We start from the raw sequence: 21,426 nt of genomic DNA, 5'->3' as shown, positions 1-21,426 counted from the left end.
TATCATGTGATATTACTCAAAGGCATAAGAACATGGGAGATTCTGTGAGAAAATATTTTATACATTTATAACCAAATTGGCAGCCCAACATTTACTTCTCTACTTCCAAAAGAGCAGACCACCAAAGTAGTTTAGAACAGACTGAGTAGAGGGGAAAAAAAGAAAAGAAAAAAACCTGATAAATCACACTTCTAACATTGAAAGGCAACAACTGTAGAGAAATGAAGGAAGGGTAAGTCCACAAGGAGGTCTTTTTCAGGAGAAAAGGGAAATAACTGAGTACTAAGGAGTCACAGGGTACATTAAACACATAAAAAAACAAAAGAAACGAACAAGCAAACAAAAAAACCCAGTCTTTAAATTTAAAGATCTGGTCCTGCAAGAGCAGTTTTTGCTACTAAAAAGCATACTATTTGTAGGGTTTTTTTTTAAATTCAAAAAAGATTTATAATATTACTTTGTTTTCTGAAGGTTTTTTCCTGTTCCTTAATTTGATTCTGTAATGAGTGTTCCCAAATGGCATCTAAACAAATGTAAACATTAAGATGTCATTTAAAATGTAACCCAAAAGCAGAGAATTGGGGGCTTATTTAATTTCACTTATTTCTTCAGCGTCTTTTGCAAGAGATGTTCCACAGTCTGTTTTAACTTTCAAATAAAATAAACTTATTAAATTTCTCACTGGCATTATTTTTAATTACACTGACTCTTTTAACTGCACTCTTTACTCAACCCAACTGCAATCAGCAGTGGTCATGGCAGCACAGCCCAACCGACCCCCTCAGGGCACACCGCACTCCAGGCCCACTGACTGCAAGGCCTTTCCTATGAGAGTTGTGGAATTAGAAAACAAAACGATGTGTTTATTAATGCCACTCAACTGTACACTGAAAAATGGCTAAGGTGGTAAATTTTATGTTATGTATATTTCACCATAATAAAAAAAGATGGGAAAAGAAAAACAAAACAAAAACTGTAATTCTCACTGAATTGCTTTTACACAAATAAGACAAGGTATTAACATAAAATAAATATTGACAGGAGCCAATAGGAAAGTCAGAAGTGAGATGAGAAAACATCTAACAGTGAAAACAGACTGACACAAAACATGCGCTTGATTCAGGCTCCTTCAACTAGTTGTGAGTAGAGGGCACAATACTCAAAGCCTCACTTTCCTCACCGGTAAAAAGCGGACTTTGAACTTGATGATCCCTAAGTTCTCTTTTTGCTATAAAATTCTATGATCCTATAAAAATGAGAAAATCCTAAAAAATTAAAATAAAAGGAAGAGGTGATGGAAATGGACGTGTGTGAGCCTGTGTATGTGTATTTTAGCATCTGTTTTCCATCTCTTTCCCCCCATGTCCATGACTTCTACAAATCACTGCTCAGGATGAGCAGATAGGGGCTCTCCAAGCATGGCTCACTTGCTAAAATCTTGTTCCTTCTTTCAAATAGCTTATGAAATCCCCTGCAATCTGTTCTTGCAGAATACACAAACTGCTGATCACAGAGCTAAACTCCCAAACAGCCTAAACTCGAAAGCAAATATCTTTTCTCATCTCTATCTACATCGCAAAAGCACTTGCCCTAAATAGAATATAAACTCATTCAAGTTTCACCGGAGAATCTATGTCGATAAATGTCAGAAAAACAAAACCACGAGAAAAAAATAAAGAAATGGGCAACATAAATTTCTAGAAGTGGATGTATTTCATTAAAGTTGTTTTAAAATAGTAAGTAAAATAATTCAATGGAAATACAACATGAGTTAGATGTATAATTCATAGACTTCATGTTAATGATTTTGACACATTATCATAGGTCAGCCAATGGATTAGCCTCAGTTTCCAAATCTGAATCAAAATGAAAAAAAAAATGAAAAAAAATGAGAGTTGTATCAATACATAGCAGTTGGTTAAGTAAAGAATGATAAAATCATAAATTTGAATGACTAATTTCAATGCTTTGTGATCAAAGAAAAGGTAATTTCTTGGTAATTCATGTTTTTGTATTGTGAAATAAGGAAAATAACTATCTTTTAATTTATGCAATTCTAAGCACAATAAACACACAAAACATTCCCTATTAAACTGATAATAAGTGTAATAAATTACAAGGCATGGTTTAGCTTATCTAGTTATTACCATAAGATATTTTGTGAATGAAGTATTTCAACTGTGTTATTTTAGCAAGCACCTGTTTAAAATCTGGCAGACATCTAAGGGCCCAAAACTACACTAGCTAATTGGCTGTAAACTCTATAAATGAACAATGTTAACCTGATAGGGAGTACCTAGTTAAAAGCCAAATCTACAATTTGAGGATTGACACAGTTGGGCTAGCGTGAAGCACCTGAGGTATAAAAGATGACAACATCTTTCAAACCTGGAAGAAGCATAGACAATTTTACAGTGGGTCAAGGCCAAAACAGTGTCACAATAAACCCTGAAGCCCATACCTTTCATTTCCAATAAGCTCATGTGGTTCACTGACAAAAGCGGTGCTGGTGATGTGCAGCCGGGTAATGCTGAAAGAAGGTGGTACCTGACACCTAATAATGCTTAAAAGCAAACACACAAACACATCTCTGTTCTCAGACAGACCCCTCCCACCCCTGTTTGCTCTCATACCAACACAGAGACTGCCACATTCTTTCTACACTAGAAAGGCTTACCTCTAGCCTTTCCTAACTTCTTTCCACCTTAAAAGCTACCTTTGCTCATGTTTATTTTGAAACCATTTCAACCATATAAAATGGCAATGCGTAAGGAATACACAGTCTCCAGTTATGATATGCTCTGTTCGTGTACACCTTAAAAACACAAACCTTCCTCTCACACATGTCATTCCTCAAGCAAAGCTTTCCAAGAAAAATAATAAGCCTCTCTTCAGGCATTCAGTAGAAAAAAAAGACCCCCCCCCAGGAAAAAAACCCCAACTTCCTAAGAAAGAAAATCCATGTATAAGTTTGTCTATTTCATTGCAATCAGGCATATTTTTGCTCAGTTATTTCTATCTATTAACTCCTAAAAGTTATCAGCCAGGGTGTCTGTGTTAGGCCGCCTCTAAGATGGCTCCCATAGGCCCTTGCGTCTTGGGATTCATGCCCTAGTGTAATCCTCTCCACAGTGATTTACTGACTCCTATCAACAGAATATGGCAGTAGTGATGGGATGCCACTTCTGAGATTAGCTTATAGAAGACTGGGTGCTCTCTCTTGGATTGCTCACTTGAGCGAAAGTCAGCTGCCATACTGTATACAGTATCTCGGACAAACTGTCAAGTTAACTGGATAAAAATGGCGAGTTTCCTACTCAACCTGAAAAGAGAATAAAATTTATTCTCAATTCTGATATCTGCTCAAGTTTGTGAACCATTTTCTTAGGGGGTAAAAATTCTCCCTATCCCAGAAATATGGTCACCAGCTGCCACATTTTAAAAAAATATGGAAAGCTGAAATGGAAAAGGTAAATTAGCTTCACTTTGCAGTAATAAAGGTCATAATCTATTGATATGGAAATACCTGGTATCCTTGAAAATAAACTCCACTTGTTAAAAGAAGTAGGTTCAATTATTAAATTACTAAATACATACAGAACCTAAAAATAAAACAAAACCCTTAAACGACTGAGGATTGGGATCCATTTGTGATTTCACCCAATTTTAATAATAATTAAGTAAGCACCCACCATATAAGAAACTAGAGCCTAGTCACAGAGAAACAAGCAAGAGACAGGTTAAGAATGTGCCGAGTTTATAACCAAAGTTTAACAGCTGAAGCAACTGGCAATCCATCGTGACCTTAACTGGGTGTGTTTGCATTCATATTACTGTAAAAAGTATGTTAAGAGCCAAAAACTCTGCCTATGCACCAAAAACACATTCTACTTGAAAAGCAACACCTGGGCTAGAAGAGCGTAACCTCTGCTGTTTTCCGGCTTTATTTCAGAGTGAAGCCGGGTCCTACCTGGGGTCCCAAGCTGACCTAGGGGTCCCCAGTGACCCAGGAACACAAGGAGCACACCTACTCCCGCCTCCTGACACGGATTCCTCATTTTAATTAGCCAGCACCGCTGTCACTCAAGGTGCTTCGCACAGCCATTGGCCCCAAAGTCTCGCTGGTTGGCAAGTTTCTGCCAACTGGAGCACCGGTGGTCATCATTTCCGAGAAGAAAAGTAGGGGTGTACAGGGAAGAGAGGCAAGAACTCTGAAATATCTAGGGTGACACCCTTACCTGAGCGACCTGCGATTCCCCACCGCCGCCGCGACGAATCGGCCTCTGGGCGGGGGCTTTCAGCCAAAAAGAAAATGGCTCAGCCGGGAAGGGGTGCCCAGGCCATGGAGAAGCCGGTTCAGACTTTATTTGTTCACGCCGGTGGAGGTGAGGCCGGGGAGAATCCCAGAAACAGCACCTGATCCCTCCGAACTCAGCGTGCCCCGGGCTGCAGCAGCCTCAGCGGCCGACTCTACGAGTTTTGACGTTTCCTATTGTTGCCGGAAGTGACGTCCGTATTCGGGGGGGTGGGACTTCAAGAAGAAGTATTTTTATCCCCTTGACCTACGATTCGCCACAGAGTCCCGGCCTCTCACTTCGCAATCCGAGCCCCTCTGAGCCTCAGAACCAGGCAGACTTCGAATCTGCACCTTGGGATCGGACTGGACGTAGAAAAGACTCTCAGCAGGGTCAGTCTTCCCAGGGCTCTGTACGAACGTGCTGTGGAATCTGCAGCGGGGAATCCAGGAGCGCAGGGGAGCCGGCAGCTTGGAAGGTCCTGCCGCGGTGCGTGGCGGGCTTCCACCCGCTGCTCCGAATACAAACGGTAGGCGGGAGAAGCGCGCCCCGGCATCGGCGTCGGGCCGCAGGGAGTCGTTGCTGGAGGCTGGGCGTCCGGGGCTCTGGGATTGAGCATACTACCACCTCCTCTGCCCGTTGTGCGAGGCCGGAGGCCTTTGGAGCCCGTCCTTTGCTCGGCCGCTGCTGGGTGAGCGCGGGGGTGTAGGCGGGGCTGTGCCCCGGGATGGGCGGGGGTCGCCTCTCTCCGCTGCCCTAACCGAGGCCCCGGCTGGGGCGAGTGACCAGGGCTGCCTTTTCATCCTTTTAAATCAAGTGCAGGGGAGGAGAGCGCTAGACATGCCTTGCCCATGAACCCGACTGGGATATCCTTTTGATAACGAAGAAATGGGAACAGCTCATCTTCTCAGATCAGGTTGTGACTTAGGGTGGGGAAGTCCTAGACGGACCGATTCCTGCTGTTGGAGGTTCTGAGCTGAGGGGCAGTCCGGCCCCTCGGAAATACTGATGAGAAGGAAGAGCTGAGAATAGTTGATGTTTTCCTTGCTTTACATTTTCCTAGTGTTTCAGTGTTTCTCCACTTCCTACAGGACTATAGATTTTTTCCCTTACCGTAAAAAAAAAAAATCAATCTTGAAATTTGGATTCCGGAATTAGGGCTGTAGTAGACTATTTTTCTAAAATTATCCACAAACGTTTTAACGGTTGTATATGTGAACACAGCAATCCTACAGAGTTATATACGTGACCCTTACTCCCCGTTTTCCCCAGTTTTCTCCTCTATTTTTGATAGATAATATTTAGCGTTATGAGCTGTCACAAACTCTTAGCCATGACCGTCATCATTACACCAGTCGGTGTAGTTGCTTCATTCTGAAAAAAACTCACTGAGTTCAATGGCATTCCATTGGGAGGCATCATTTAATGACCTCTAACAGCAGTGAGATTCAACTAGATTAAAAATCTTAAAAATGCTATTTTATACCATCGATGTCTCCTGTAATAAATTCAGTGGGGCAGACCTAACTAGTAGCAGAGAACTCTCTGGAGGAAGCTAGGAAGCAATATTGAGACCATCTTAATGGTTGAATCTGTGCTACAAGCTGAGTGATATATGCTTTTGTCTTTTAATTTCTTTTTATAAGGGTTATAAAGCGAAAATGTTAAGCGATTTCTTAAAAAGTTATTTTTCATGTCTGAAACTACTATGTTAAAATGTGCACAAGTCCTAAATTGGCTTTTTTAAAAATGTCTTAATTTCTAGGGTTTTTTTCAGTTTTATAATAGAACAGTAAAGCCTTTCATGGAAATGTAGAGCAGTAGCTGTAATTCTTTTCTATAACACTCAAAAAATGTTAACCCCTTTATTTTTTCTATCCTGTTTATCACTTATCTCCGTCACCTACAGATCCAGCTGTACTTGTATCTTACTCTTCTTCAAAATATTTATTCTGCTGGTACTGAAGAGGATGTGTTCCAGGGACATACTTTGTTGTCAGAAATTCCATTACCAAAGGTAGCAGTAATGAGACATTGGTATATGTTACTGGACTTCAGAGAAAGGAAGGACGGAAAGATACCATAAAGTTTAAATAAAACAAAAATTCCATGTACCGCAAAGATGGAACATACATCTGAAAGGATTAAAGGAAGTCTGTGGGAAGATAAAATTTATATTAAAGTTATAGAATGTCTTAGGAGAAAAGCGTCCCCCTAGAAGAATAGTGTTAAGAAATGTGGGTCTGGAACTTAAAACAAGCTAACACCTACTATATTGGCCAGGGGCAACACCCAAGAATATATATTTTTTGCATTCAACAGCCAGATTAGTTCCCACTTTGTCTTTCCCAGGAAAATAAAGGCTGGTCTTGGGAAGTCATCTTTAACCGCTCCCCAGTAATCCTAAAAGATGTTAATGAAGGTTGACCCTTCTTGGCCAGTATATTGTAGAAGGTGATTTTTAGGATCACGTCCTCTTTTTTCTAGTTCCCTCGCATCTGAAGGGTACAGAGCTGGGTGGCCAGTGGCTTAAAGTAGAAAACTTACTAAATTTAGGATTTTGCAAATTGCTAGCCCACCTCTGGTTATGTATAGATATAGGGAAGGTGTGTAAGAAGGTGATTTGTATCCTAGGCAGCTGCTGGAATGTTGACTAGGGGGAAATGACCATACTAAGTCTACTTCGCCTGATTTATGGGTTGTTCTGTTTTGTCTTTAATGTCAGCGACTTCATTTTAGAGGAAGCTTCATTCCCAGAGGATTCAATACTCGAGGTATTGTTGTATATTATTCTCCTTCTATGAAGTGTCCATGGACAGTTACAAATACTAGCTATTTTTAAGTGTGTTATTGAGCTTTGCCTCACTGGCTGATTGACTTACAGTTTAGAGGCCCTTTGTCTCTTTCTAGCAAAAGTTCTTAACCATTTATTTACCCTGTTTAGGTTAGGAAGCTCCCTTGGGAATAACCTCCTTTGAGAATCTAGTGAAAGCCCTACCCCATGCGATAAAATGAGTCATTTAAAAATATAATTCCATGGTATCATTTTCTTTGAGATTTAAAAAAATGAACCATTTAATTTCAAATTAATCAGCAGCTTTTCCATCCACTCCCTCTGTGAGGTAGCTTTGCACGTTAACTGTATGTGACCCTCCCTCTTACCTCTGAATCTTTGCAGCCGTGATCTCTATAGTTTTTATTGTCTCTACAGTTTTGCCTTTTCCAGAATATCATAAAATGGAAACCAAACAATATGTACCCTTTTCAGACCGGTCCCTTTTACTTAGCAATGTGCATTAAGGTTCATTCATGTCTTTTTGTGGCTTCATAGCTCTTTCTTTATTGCTGAATAATGTCCTGTTGTATGGATGTGTTCGTTTTTTAAAATTCATGTGGCGAGGGAAGGACATCCTGACTGCTTGCAGTTTGGGGTGACTAGGAGCAGAGCTGCTGTACACATTTGCGTGCAGGATCTTGTACGTACATTAAATTTTCAAATCACCTGGGTAAATAACTGTAAGCACGATTGCTGATTGTATGGTGTTTAGCTTTGTAAGAGTCTGCCAGACTGTCTTCCAAAATGGCTGTGCGGTTCGTGCCCCCGCCCCCCCCCCCACCAGACATGAGAGTTCCTGTTGCTCCGCACGCTCGTAAGCATTTGGTACTGTCAGTTGTTTGGATTCTAACCGTTGTAATAGATACGCAGTGGTGTCATTGTTTAAATTTGTAATTACTTAAAGACATTTGATGTTGAGCATCTTATATGCTTATTTGCCATCTGTGTATCTTCTTTAATGAGATTTTCAGATATTTTGCCCAATTTTAAATTGGGCTGTTTGTTTTCTTACTCTTACGTTTAAGAAGTCTTTGTATACTTTGGAAACAAGTATTTTATCCAGTATGTGTTTTATAAATATTCTGTCTGCAGCCTGTCTTTTCATTTTCTTAACAGTGTATTTTGTAGAACAGAAGTTTAATCTTAATGAATTCCAACTCCATTTTTTTATGGGTTGTGCTGGTGTTTTCTAAACACTCGTTGCTAAACCTTCGGAATCAGAGGTAGTTGCCTAGCCGAGCGAGTTATATGTGACTGGGGGTGCGGGGGTGGGAGGGGAAGCAGAGGGAAAGTAAAAATCTAGGGTTTCGCAGCTTCTTATACGGACTTTCAAATAATAATTCTTATTTCAAGGCCCCGGCCTTACCCTTCAGCCTTTCAGGAGTATCAGGTCCCCTCATTTCGGACCCTGTTGCTGTTGTTGGCTTCCTCCTAAATAGGAGGATGGGATTGACCTACCTTTGCTCCGCCAGGTTGGTTATCACTCATCCATCTGGCTTCCATCTTCCAACATTCTGGTGACACCTCCTTTGTCATGTGGAATCCCCTCTATTTTTCTTTACCCTGCTGAGTATACGTGGTTTCTACTCATTTACTTTCATTTTAGTGGCGTCTAGAAAAGGGAATGAAGGTAACATGCATTTAACCAGCTGCCATAATTTAACCAGCTGAATTCTGAATTTTTTAAACTTATCTATTTTTATTTTTTAAGCAAATGATCTGATTTACAACTATGTAAGTTCAGAACCCTGGGAATACTGACCAAATCTGTGCTACGTTTCTTTGTCTCCATTTCTTACTGATTTTTATTATGTACCCTTTATAAGCATCCAAAATAGTCATTGATGGAGATTATTTTAGGGTGATATGTCTTCCCAAATTGTACTTTGTTTTGCCATTAAGTATTTGGGAGAGTGTCATGTAATATCAGGCATATTGTTAGAAGATGAACATAAGGCAAACTTTTTTTTTAGTGAAAAAATATTGAGGGGAAACGTGCACCTGACATTCAGAAACACATGGAAGATACAAGATAGTACTACACCAGTAGGGAAGATAAATTAGGGGAGAAATAGCTAAGATAAATATGGTAAGTGTATATGAGGTTGAACAAAAGAGATTAGAGAAGCTTCAAAAATACAAAGAGTTGAGCAGTGTTTCATGGATTTTTTTTTTTTTAGGTGAAAAAATAGATAATTTCCAGAGCTGGAGCTGAATCGAATGTTAAATAATGGCAACAGGTGACTTAAAAAGAAGCTTACGGAACCTAGAACAAGTGCTTCGCTCGCTCAATTATCCTAGCGAGGTGGATTGTGTAGGGTGAGCTACAATATCAAACTTCTTTGTATTATTTTCAGTAATGATGTGAGGTAATGCTTGACATGAGGGGAGTATCTAAATAAAAATCTAGATTTTTATCTGGGTCCTTTAAATTTTTCCCTTGAAATGACTAAGAGATTTTAGAAAGCAGTTAGGAGTTTGTTTCTAAGCAGGAATTCATGAAAAAGTCCAGCTCAAGAGATTTAAAACAATTTTTAGAAGTAGAAGCACAATATTGTTAGAATCAGGTGTGGTCTCTGTACAACGTTTAATCTCACAGAAGTGTAATGGATTTCATTAGTTCTGTAATTTACCACCCTCGCACATTTAGTTGGGTGTATTCCTTTTTGATTCGGAAGATTCTAGTTAATAGGCTTCTTACGACAATTTATACCATGCTTGAAGATTGTTGTTAAGCTATCTCACTTAAACCTTTTGCTTTAGTTTCCACTTTCCAAATGTGACTTACTCGTAGAATGTCGCAAGGTACATTTCTTCTCTAATTCTGCCAACCTAATATGCTACTCCCATCATCCTCTTATCGTTTAATACCTCTTTTTCTTCCTCCCTGGGATGGCTGACTGGTTAAATATTTCCCCCCACTAGAATGCAGCCTGACATCTGGGGCTTCTTGTTTAGTTCACTGCAGCCCCCCACATCTAGAACCGCCTGGCACATCTTAGAAGCTAATTAGACATGTATTCAATGACCGTGTCGAGGGACAAGTCCAGATGAGGCATATGTTCAAGTAGTGAGGGAAACTGGGTTGGTTTAACCCAGTAGAATCCTAGATAGTCTTGTAAACTAGGGAAAGCTAACCAAGAGAAGGCTGCGAGTGAATGGAGAGTGAGGAGACCAGGGAAGGTTTAGCTCTGATGGCTGTTATTACGAGCATCCTATGTAAGAAGCAGAAGGGATTCCCTAGTCGGCGCCCACAGTGCGTACCAGTCATGTGTTGGTTCCTCAAGACAGGGAAATCTCTACTATCCAGACTGGCAGGGGCTGAATCCGTTTGAGTAGCCACGTCTTCTTCTTCCCACTTTAAGTATTAACACTTTAACAGACATTTTGGATAGGAATAATTCTAAAATATACTGAGGACTCTCCTGTCTTCTGAATACAGCATTAAAACATTTGATTTTCGTATTGACCCAAGAGTATCATTAAGAACAAGTTTAGATTATCTTATAAGATAGTAATGTCTGCAGGGTTTATTGAGACGAGTAGTGCTACTTGCTGCTGCTTCAGATGGCTCTCCCCGATCCGACACGCACACATACAAATACACCCTCTGCGTATTTTGATTCTTTATACTTTTTTTCATTTCAAAATTTTTTCCTGACATCTGCTGTTTTTCGTGTTGGCCTGTCAATTTATAATATCTGTTTCTCTTACTGTTTCTAGTCTAAGTCCTTAGAAACTAGGTAACCAAGATTTTTGAGATTGTTTAACATAAGAGGTATTAAATGCAGACCTGGCTGTTTTTTCTATTCATAATGTGGATAAAATGGACACTTTGCTCTAAAAAAGTACTTTTTCATTTCCTGTTTTGAACTGTCTTAACAGAGAGACAAGGTTGCTAGAGCAGTTTTCTCATTGGGTAAATTATAATTTTACCCATAAACATAAAAGGGAAACAATTTATGTTTGTCCTGCAAAAAACAAAATATAATCTTATCATATTTGTTCCCTGCCTTATTGAAAAAAATTGGGCAGGGATGGGGAGATTTATGTATATGTGTGAATTTTGTGGAAAACAAATGTTCTAAGTAAGTACGTTATCGCATCAGTTGAACAAATACTTTCTGTGCCTTGTTGTGAGAGAATCAGTGAAGGCACTTCTCCTTGAGAGACAAGATCTGTGTGTGGAGACAATTAGACAACAGTACAAGGCAGAGTATCAGGTGTCAGATACTGAACACCGGGGGAGTCGTTCTGAGAGAGATCCTTGTGGATCAGAAAGATGGCTTCCTGGGAGGCTTGAGATTTGACCGATGATTCGTGAAGAATGAATGACACATAACAGAAGAGGAGGATACCTTTCTAGGCTGGAGGAATTAGCGTGAGCTAATAAGGTAGATGTCAAATGGGCCTGATGTCGGGGAAGATAGTAAACTCGTCAGCCTAGTCACAGTTGATACCTTTTCCAGCCCTGTTTTCCTCATCTGTAACTTAGAATTCCTAATATTTTCCCTTTGCAGCTTTATGATAAAGAGCAAGTGAGGTAATGTGAGAAGTGTTTGCAAAAGCGTAAAGCCTACTTGTGTACTCTAAGACCATACATTTGTTTTATTAGTAGGAGAAAATGGACTAGATCGAGTACGGCTAAGCTTTGGAAAATCAGTAAATACTGTGGTAAATAGACTGTTGGTACTAAAGAGTTTTTGTTTCATAGTTAATTTGCCTACACTGGTTTAGAGTAGGGGATGGACTCTAAAGGGTCTTGTGCATCACCTAATTATTATGGCTATTGTGGTAAATTATGAGTTTTTGACAGCATTTCTTTTATTTCCCTGACTATCCAACTTTGTGGAATTCAGCTTATTAAAAATCTTTTTCTGTTTTTCCTGACAGTTTGGTGAAGGGAGACACAGCGGCCTCCCTGCCTATCATCAGCTACTCCCTTACCTCGTATTCACCTTTCGTAGCAGAGCTTCTGGTGGACTCCAATGCAGAGCTCATAGCAAAGAATGACTCACGCTTCATAGATGCTCTCTACAAGGTATTTTGAATTTATGAAACAATAGTTCTTTTAGAAGTCATTGAATGGTTTTCTTAAAATTAATGTCATTATAACTCAAATATATGCCGCATACATAGTTGACAGAGTATTTTCAGATGCATTTATCTCCTGTAAATGCAGTCCCTGTTACAATCAAGATGCAATTCAAGTTTGCTGTATGTTTTGTACTCTTAATAAATATGAGGACTGGTAATTGTCATTGGTTATCATTTGCCTTTTTTATATCAAATTTTAGTAAAATTTGGTATACTGGCAGAAGTTAGAGAGAAATGTGATTTTAGTGAGTAAAGTTTGTGGTTCAGAAAATTGTGAGTTAATTTAGTTGTTTATAAGAAGGAACTACAACTTATGTTGGAACAACTTGTGTTCTTTGAGGTCTGAAACCATGTCTTATTATCTACTCTAGTACCTGCACTTGTACTATATGTGTCCTGAACTTAATCTCATGTTTGATTTTTCAGAACCCTACTTTGTATCATTAATTTTTGCTCACGTACTGTGGTTTTCTTAACCTTTTTTTAAAAAGAGTAAAGCCCATTTATCAAATCAAATCTTGATTTTTTTCTTTTTTAGGTAGAGTTTGATGAAATGGTAGCCTTTAAATATAGTCTCTGTTTAACCTTCCCTTTCTTTGTCTCTCACCCCGGAAAGCTCCCATGGAAGCCTGAGAGGCACTTCTAGGAAATCCCAGGGTCCACAGAGTAGGTTTTGAACATTACTGGTTTAATCTGTATCTCTCATTTTATACATGAGAAATCGAAACTCAGTAGCCTACCAACTTGTCTAAAAAAATCAAGTCATGATTTCTATAAACAAATAGAACTGTGGTTTTCTGATATCTGCTATAGTAATCTTGTTCAGCGAGCTAAGGAGTTTTTTTTTTTTTTTAGTACCTATGAAGATATTTGAACTTTTTGTATCTTTTTTCATCTCTCTGGACAGCTATCTATACTCTGGTACTTCCCTAGCTAACTGTTTCCTGCCTGTTCTCCTGCCTGGTCAGGACTCACAGCACCCCTACAGGTTTCTTTAGCGCCCTATATATAATGGCTTCATCCTCCCCTCTCTCCTCTCAAAAATGTCAGTACATCCCTGACCAGGTGGTCATTTATAATTTGGGATTTTTGAAAGAAATCGCGCCCAGTTATTACATTGATCTGTTTCCTCTTTACAGCTTCTTCGTGATCAGTTTAATTATAAACCAATCTTGACGAAAAAGCAGTTTCGCCAATGTGGATTTGCAGAATGGAAAATCCAAATTATATGTGATATTTTGAATTGTGTGATGAAAAAGCACAAGGAGTTGAGTGGTCTTGAGAAGGTAATTTTACTAATAGATTTTAACTTAGGCTGAGTTGCTGTATTTTAATGTATAAAGTCAATACCCTAGTCAGCAAATTAATGCATAGTGCAGTTACTGCACTATTCACAGGTCTGGGTAACCTTACAATGCCTGATGTTTGCTTTGAATACTAGTGACTTGTTTTTGCACATTTGCGACTTGGAGCTGCTAGTCCTAAACTAATAGTTCAAACATAATACATTTTCATCACTCTGTAGTTTTCAAAAGACGTGTAATCTCCTTAGACTCGGCATTATTTGGCAGTCACATTTCATATGAAAATTTAAGTGATAGAGGAATTTAATATATACATCATGCTTTCCCACACAACTTATGACATCTTAATACCTTTTTTTTAGACTCCATCACAACAAAGAAAAAAAATCAGTTCTGCTAAGTCAGAACCTTGTTCAAGCGCTGAGAAGACATCAGCTGAACCTGTGGCCATTGACGTCATTGGCAGGTTTATGACTTCAGGGAAGGTGGGAAAGTACAAAGAGAATGTGTCGTGTAGTGTTAACGGTTACCTACCTAGTCAATCCAACATATAAGGTTCACTTTTCTGACTAGCATCTGGTAAAACATTCTACTTAGACATTAGAGTGTAAGGATTTTTAACAGTGCATATCACATATTATCTGGGAACATTCCTAAAGTTGTAAAAAGAGGGTAGAAACGTACAACTGAACAGCCTTTCTCTTTATATTTCTAATCTTTAATTCTGCCTCTTGCGATCATGAACATTTGCACTTAATTACGTATCTAGTCTTCCTAAAGACTCTCCCTTTACTTACAGTGATAGGTCATGATTTACATACCTTCGTATTTCTATACCAGGACTGTGAATTATCCAATGATTGATATAGTTCCTTAAATCTGTAATCTGGTTTGGGGGTAGTGTTTTGAATATTTTCTCTTTGTTGGTAGATATCTTCCCTGCCCTTGTCTGCTTCAAGCACCTGTGGCTGAATGAGTCCAATGCCTTTAGGGATAGTTTTTCCATCTCCAAGGGAAAATGAAGCCAAAATATAATTTTATAATGGTAAATATACTTTCAGCTGTCTTCCACCTTGGGCAAGCCCTTTGAGATTGAAGGATAGACTACCAGATGAATAACCGATGTGTCATTTAGATAAAGGAATGTGAGTATTTTTTGGCTGAAGTAAAATCTAGGGAACTATTTTTTCCCACTTCAAAATATGAGTTATATAAACAGAATCTGTGAAGATATTTATACTTTATGCCATTATAAAAAGTAGTGACATTGAACTGTAAGAAAAAGGCTCTTATGTCAGTAACTTTTTAAAAAAATATGCCTGTTTTGCTCCAGGTGATGAGGGCAATATGAAAAGGAATGTAAGTGTCTTGTATCCTTTCCCAACTAGAATTTATCTAAACAGGGATTTTCTTACACTGATTTTTTTTATATTCATTGTGCTTAGCACAGGATTAGGTCCACTGTAAGGACTTACTAAGTATGAGTTGATAGAACTGAATGCATTTTTCAATTTTCTATTTCAGTATGGGGGCTGAGGGGTGATCTAAATTGTCCTAACAAAGAAAGATACAAAATCTGAAGACATTAGATTTTTTAATTTTCGTAAAATAAAGTTTCCTGTTATCCATCAAAATTTTGTAAATTACATCAAATTCTTAACTCTCAGAAATTTGAATAGTTATTAAAAGTATTCCAGTTTAGAAAAGTTGGAGTAGTAAGTGCATTCCTTTGTTTACATGAAAAACGGAGTCAATACTGAAGCAAGTTGTCTCCTCCCCAGTGCCTTCTCCACGGTGGTAGTTGTGACTTCCATGTCACATGTGCTGAGTTCATGTTCCAACGCAGATTGCCCGTAGAAAAAGAAGTAGGCAGAAGAGTCCTACGTAAATACGGTTTGACCTGGTGCCTTTACTCTCAGGACTTTCCCTTAGTTTGAATTGTTATTGATAGTCTTATGTTTTGTGGTTTGTTTAATACAAAAAAAAAACATTGTAATGAGTCCTACTCATAAAGCCAGTTCTCGATTATCTACATGTGACTAGTGTGTTAACCTTTTAAAAATAACTTCTTCTTAGGGAACATTTCAAACCTGTACAGAAGTATCCATTCTGTGATTCAGCAATTTGTCAACTCTTTGCTAATCTTGTTTCATCTTTCATCTTGTAACCACTTTTCCCAACATCTTTTCTCCCAAACCTGAAACCATTTGAAACAAGTCCCAGACATCATTGAATAAATATTTCAATATTTTTGTAAAATATAAGAATGCTTTTTAAAAATCATGACAATTGTATCATCACACCTAAAATAATATTAATAAATATTAATATTATTAATAAGTGTGTAATATTTGGTGTATGCATATGTGGTAATTTAAACTTCTGTAAATCTTAAATGGAAGATAGGATGTTTCTTTTGAAAAATTACTACGTGTATGTTTAAAATAATTGTGGCGAACAGGGAAGCATCTCTGACATGTTTTTCTGTGTTCAGAAGAAAGCTGTGGTGATCCGGCACCTGTACAATGAAGATGGTGCTAACATTCCTGAAGATACAGTAACAGATGTTAATGAAGCATTTGATATTTGTGACTTAAAGGCTGCTGAAATAAAGATTCCTCTGTTACAGGTTCCTGAAATTAAGTGTGAGCAGCAAGTAAGAATCTGGGACTTCTTTAACAGATGCCGATATTTCTTGCTTTGATATACATGATTATTTCAGCATCTACTCTTTGGAACATTTCTAGCCTTTTAAATTATTGATCATGACATGTTACCTCTGTTACCATTACTTAAGAATCAATAAGTCTTACTGAATATCATTCAAAAGATATTATTTGCTGCTTATGTTTAGTGTACTAGGAGAGATGTCATAGGTAATGCAAAGATGAATGAGACATAGGACTTGACTTCAAGGAATTGACAATGTGGTGAAAGATAGAGATATACTACTTTGTTTAGTGAAGGTTCTTTATCACCTCATTTTCCTTTTGGGGCCCTTGCTGTCCTTTGCTCTCTCTCTCTCTCTGTCTTGGAATATCATTGCTATTACTTTATTGCCTCAGACCCCATTATAGTGTCTCGTCTCTACTGCTTCTGTTAAAACTTCTTTTTCTGTCGGTCTTCTATGTCTTGGGACTTCTATACATCTTGATATACAGTTGGCATTTAAAAACTACCAGACGACCATTAGGCTTACTCCTGTTTATAGCAAACAGAACAATCTCATTTCTCGGTCATTTCCTCTCAGCTTTCTGCTAGATCTAGTTATAAGAAGCTAGTCACTTACAGTTTTATTGTACAAACTGATACTGTTCTAAGAGCTTTATACAAATTAATCCATTTAATCTTACAAGACCCAAATGAAGTTGGCAGTCTTGTCATCTTTTTTTTTTTTTTAGCTAAGGAAATTGAGGCATCAGGCATCTCACATGAGCCAGTCTAAGTGTCCAAGATGCCTGCTCCAGAAGTAGCACTCAACTCTCATGCTGTTCTGCCTGTTGCAACTATTGAAACAACACGTGGAAGTGGGAATACACTGAATTGCAGGCATTTTAATCTGCATAATATTTTTAATCTTTCTAATCATTTTAGGATACAGAAGTCAATCCCGAGATTATTGCACTACAGACTATGCTAGCTGAATGCCAAGAAAAGCTGAAGACACTGACTTGCATAGAAAGTAGATTAGAATCTTTGGAAGAAAAAATGAAAGGGAAAGTGATGGTGAATGAAAAAACCTGGGCTGATCTTCTAAGTCGTGTCACTCTTCTTGAAACAGAAATGCTTTTATCTAAAAAGGTATTTTCTTTCCTTTACATTTATAGAATATCTCAGATACAATAAAATAATTCCTTTGTTCATTATTATTCTCTTATTTGGAATGCTAAATAAGAGAATACTTAAGTAATGGGAAGTGTTCAGTTGGGATGAAGTCCTGTTTAGGAACACCCCGTTTGGTGATGCTTGTTGTGACTATTGCTTTTCTCTTCATCAAATAAGGGAATCTGACAAACTTGTAAGCTGAGCTTTTAGAGGCAGTTATGTCATTTCTGGTCCTAGTCTGTCTTTCCTTCCTAGAAAGTTAGTAGATTCAAGTTTTCTCTCTCCTTCCACATTTAAAAGATCATTTTTTATTTGTAGGGATATTTATGTTTTGCTTGTAAATAAAATAATCAAAAGTAAGTATTATGTCATCTATATATTTTATGCTTAGCAGTAAGAGCATAAAATGAGAACATATCTTTTTATTTTATTCTAAATACTAAACTGTATCATTCCAGAATGATGAATATATAGAGTTTAATGAGATGAGTGAAGACCGTGCTTCTAGTAGCGACATGGATAGTCTCAATCCGGGTAAGTTCTTGGCGTACTGGAATTGGTGATATGGTAAGGAGTTTTCACAAGAATGTTTTTATAGTATTTGGTCATTTTAATTATCCTCAAACCTTATTTTTTTAGAGATTGCAAAGCTCCTAAGAACAAAGAAAATATCAAACTTACAGACTATAAGTCAAGGATTGCTAGAAAAGCCAACTTACATGTCTTACATGTAGTAGTTGAATAAATTCCAGTGTACAAAATTGCAAACTTTTAGAGATGTTTTACTCTTTTAATTGCAAAGTGCTTTAGAATAATAAATGGACCTCCAAAGTTTCTAATTTAAACTTAAGTAGTAGCTTTTGCATATGTAAATAATATATGTAAGAGAAAAAAAAACACATTTGTCAGTAACCTGTAAAGTGTTACAGACCTCTTGCATTTCAGCAGTTCACTGATGGTGGTAAAATTAGAAGGACCTAAAATTAGGACAAATCTTCTCCGTGTCACTTAACCTCACTAGGCTACTGACATTTTCACTGTGACGGAGCAGCAGGGATAAGATTTCTGAGCTGCTTTTCAGTTAAAGCTTTAATTTTTTTTTGATTCTTACACTTTTTGAAAAGACAAAGGTCTAAATTTTGTCGTGTTTGTAATTAAATCATATTTGCAGAAGAGATGTTTTGTCTAGTTGAGAATTCAAAATGAAGCTAACTTTTTAAATCTGTGGGTGTTTAACCTCATTAAATCTTTCAGCTACTATGTGTATAACAATTTAACAACAACACATTGTAGTGGTAACTACAGGCCTGCACTGTTCTAACTGCGATAGTAAAACATTTAATTCTCAAAGCAAGATAAGTGCTATTATAATCCATATTTCACAGATGAGGAAGAGGATTAAACAACTGCCAGAGGCCACACAGCTGTTGAAATGATGGGACATGTTTGAAAAGAGGCAAAACAGCTTTGACGTTTTCTCTTCAACATATTCCGTGCCCGTGCCAGTTTCATTGCACAGAAAACAAGTTCAATAATGAGGTTATTAAATAAAATTATTTGAGATGCCGCTCTGGCAGTAGATCTATTATAGACTACAAATATCAGATTTGGTAAAAGTGACTTTTTTTCCATTTATCCTTCATTCATTACTCAACAAATTTCAAAGCTCAACTCTAAGATCCTGAGAGCAAGAACTTTATCTTATGGTCTGTCTACCACAATGTCTGTGTTTCTGTCACCAGTATCTATCTGTATATGGTAGAAATCAAGTTTTTATGCATTGAAAGAATACTGAAGCCTGCTCTTTGCAAAACAAACGTTGCCTTTTCCAAGTTCAATTTCACCTGTTTGGGCTTAGTACTTTTTAAATAACAGGCTACAGAACATACTTTTAACACATTAGTCCTATGCTAGGACTTAAGAGTGTTGAGCAGATAGACCACTATCTGAAATGGCTTATAGATTATGAATGAGTTGAATACCTCGTCTCAAAAAATGTATAATCTGACCCTGATCAATTGAGTCAAATTTATGAAGCCTGACACATTACACCTTACCTCTCTCCGTGCTACCTGGAAGCAGAGGGTTTGAATTCCTTTTGATGTTGCGAGCAACAGTTCACCAGTCTGATCTGAGGATCATGTTAAGTTGGGAATGCTTTTGGTGAGGTTCATGCCCATTAGTAAGTAGAGGAATGGAGCAAACAGGCAAGAGAAGGAGACAGGAGAGACTGTGGCTCCATGAGAGACCAGAGTCCTCATTTGCTAACGCTTTGTTCCCTGATTGAGATTGTCCTGTGTAGGCTTACTGAGTACCTGATTTCTTTTTCTTTTTTTTTTGCGGGGGGGGGGGGGGGGGGGGGCTTGCTTTTGCAGCCAAATGTACCGTGACTAAAAACAAAGGGCTTATGAGATTGGTTGGACAGGAACTTGTCTTATCTATGATGTTCTATATTCAATTTGATGGTAGGAAAGACTTGCCATCATTTTGTTGAATAATATCAGGATACTGGAAATGGGAAGTTGTTCAGTTTTTAGAGTAATAAATCTGTGAACCTGAATTGTAAGCAATTTTTTTCCATACATGTCAACTTAGGGTAGAATGTTTCCTGATTTTTAGGAAGTACATATAGTCAGTTTTAGTAAGAGTTGCCACCATTTTAAGAAAAGAATATACACGGATCAGTAGCTTATTTAAAAATACATTAACCTGCATATTCAATTGATTGCTATCATGATAAAGATAATATTACTTTTTGTGATTTTTATTGACCAGTTTTTAACATCCAGATCTCCATATGCAGGTCATTATCCTAAAAGAATATTAAAAACTCATCTAGACCTATACCAGTAGGCATTTTCTATTGAGATGTTTATGTTTCTTCCCTGTATACACAAAATCTTAGATATTTGACTCTACTATGAAAGGAAAAGTTAACCTAAAAATTAATTTCTCCACAGATAGAAAAAGCAAAGAGGAAAGGCAAGCAAATATTCCTTTGTCCTCTGGTTATAGTATGGTGTCATCCGATTCAACTCCCAGAACCTCAACTATTAATTACTGTGGTTTGAAAGAGATTTCTGAGGTAAGAAGAACTGGCAACTACTTCGGTGATTTCCTTGGTAAGGTCAGGAGAGCAAGCAAGCATCAGCTTTAGTTGTAGAAGCTGTGGGCAAGAAAAATAGTGAAGCTGTAAATCTTAATCTCATAAAAATCTTTGGTGATAAATAAACGGTACTTAATGCAGTGTTTTAGACTGTGTTTGATATGTTCACGGTCCATCTCTGATTATGGTTTACTTTGAGAAATGGCCTAAATTTGTTGCTTTTTAAATTAAAGGAAACAACAATCCAGAAAATGGAAAGGATGAAAAAAATGTAAGTAACAGAAAGGGGCAACAGAAATTCATTCCTCTATAGGGAATTCTGTTGGATTACAGTATATAAAGAATGTGCGTGTGTGTTTCAAACCTTGAAGGTCTCTCAATCAGGTGTGGAATTTCCTTCAAGACTCCAGTGGATAATAAATCCACCTCCAGTTATGTGTCTGTGAGATGAGTCACTGTTTTTCTTTCCAACAAGTGATGTAAGACACTGTTAATGGAATTAATTGCAGATTAAAGAGTGCAGTGATAGTTTTGGTCGATAATCAAGACGTTATCTATTTTTGATAACTGCTTTATCAAAATATTAAATTGTGTGTGTAGATGGATGGTTCGGAGACATTTTAAGTATTGCGAAAGTATTGCTAGTCCTTTTCAGAAAATTGTTGGTGTGGTAGTACTAAATACGATACTTTTATCTAGTACAACTATGAAATTACATGATTTTTTTAAAGAAAAGTTGAAAGAAAATATGAAATGAAATTGTATAAGATTATCATGCAGCGTACTACTTTAAAAGACTATAATTTTCTTTTTTTTGGAAATTTCAGATGCGCTGAAATAACTTATACTTCAAGAATTAAAAATGCATAATTGATTCTAGTTGTTTTTCCTCCCCTTCTGGCCATAGTATACTTACTAACAGCAACTACCGATACATAAGCACTGAAATTTATTTAAGGCTCA

General features: G+C 37.6%; 2 protein-coding genes across 13 annotated transcripts in view; one reads left to right on the top strand and one right to left on the bottom strand.

The window, feature by feature from the left end:
• FBXO8 (F-box protein 8) overlaps window positions 1-4,508 on the bottom strand; it is a 42,038-nt gene extending 37,530 nt beyond the window's left edge. Inside the window, exon 1 of the mRNA XM_059071494.2 lies at window positions 4,239-4,508. The gene's annotated coding sequence lies outside the window, so the exon portion shown is untranslated. The remainder of the gene's footprint in view (window positions 1-4,238) is intronic.
• The window catches only part of CEP44 (centrosomal protein 44), a 31,824-nt gene continuing 14,558 nt past the window's right edge, over window positions 4,161-21,426 (top strand). For 2 of the 12 annotated variants that reach the window (XM_067040031.1, XM_067040038.1), the window contains exons 1-9: window positions 4,592-4,986; window positions 9,312-9,450; window positions 12,025-12,172; window positions 13,368-13,514; window positions 13,895-14,017; window positions 16,027-16,188; window positions 17,127-17,333; window positions 17,816-17,891; window positions 20,318-20,442. In XM_067040031.1, the coding sequence (XP_066896132.1) occupies window positions 9,362-9,450; window positions 12,025-12,172; window positions 13,368-13,514; window positions 13,895-14,017; window positions 16,027-16,188; window positions 17,127-17,333; window positions 17,816-17,891; window positions 20,318-20,442 (1,077 nt within the window). In that variant the 5' untranslated portion in view covers window positions 4,592-4,986; window positions 9,312-9,361. Of the gene's footprint in view, window positions 4,987-7,020; window positions 7,070-9,311; window positions 9,451-12,024; window positions 12,173-13,367; window positions 13,515-13,894; window positions 14,018-16,026; window positions 16,189-17,126; window positions 17,334-17,815; window positions 17,892-20,317; window positions 20,604-20,696; window positions 20,735-21,426 lie in introns of those variants that run through there. The other 10 variants (XM_067040039.1, XM_067040041.1, XM_067040037.1 and 7 more) reach the window with 9 other exon arrangements.

Source organism: Kogia breviceps, chromosome 8, assembly GCF_026419965.1.
Source record: "Kogia breviceps isolate mKogBre1 chromosome 8, mKogBre1 haplotype 1, whole genome shotgun sequence".
Taxonomy (NCBI): Eukaryota; Metazoa; Chordata; class Mammalia; order Artiodactyla; family Physeteridae; genus Kogia; species Kogia breviceps.
This window is presented reverse-complemented; position numbering and strand designations above follow the sequence as displayed.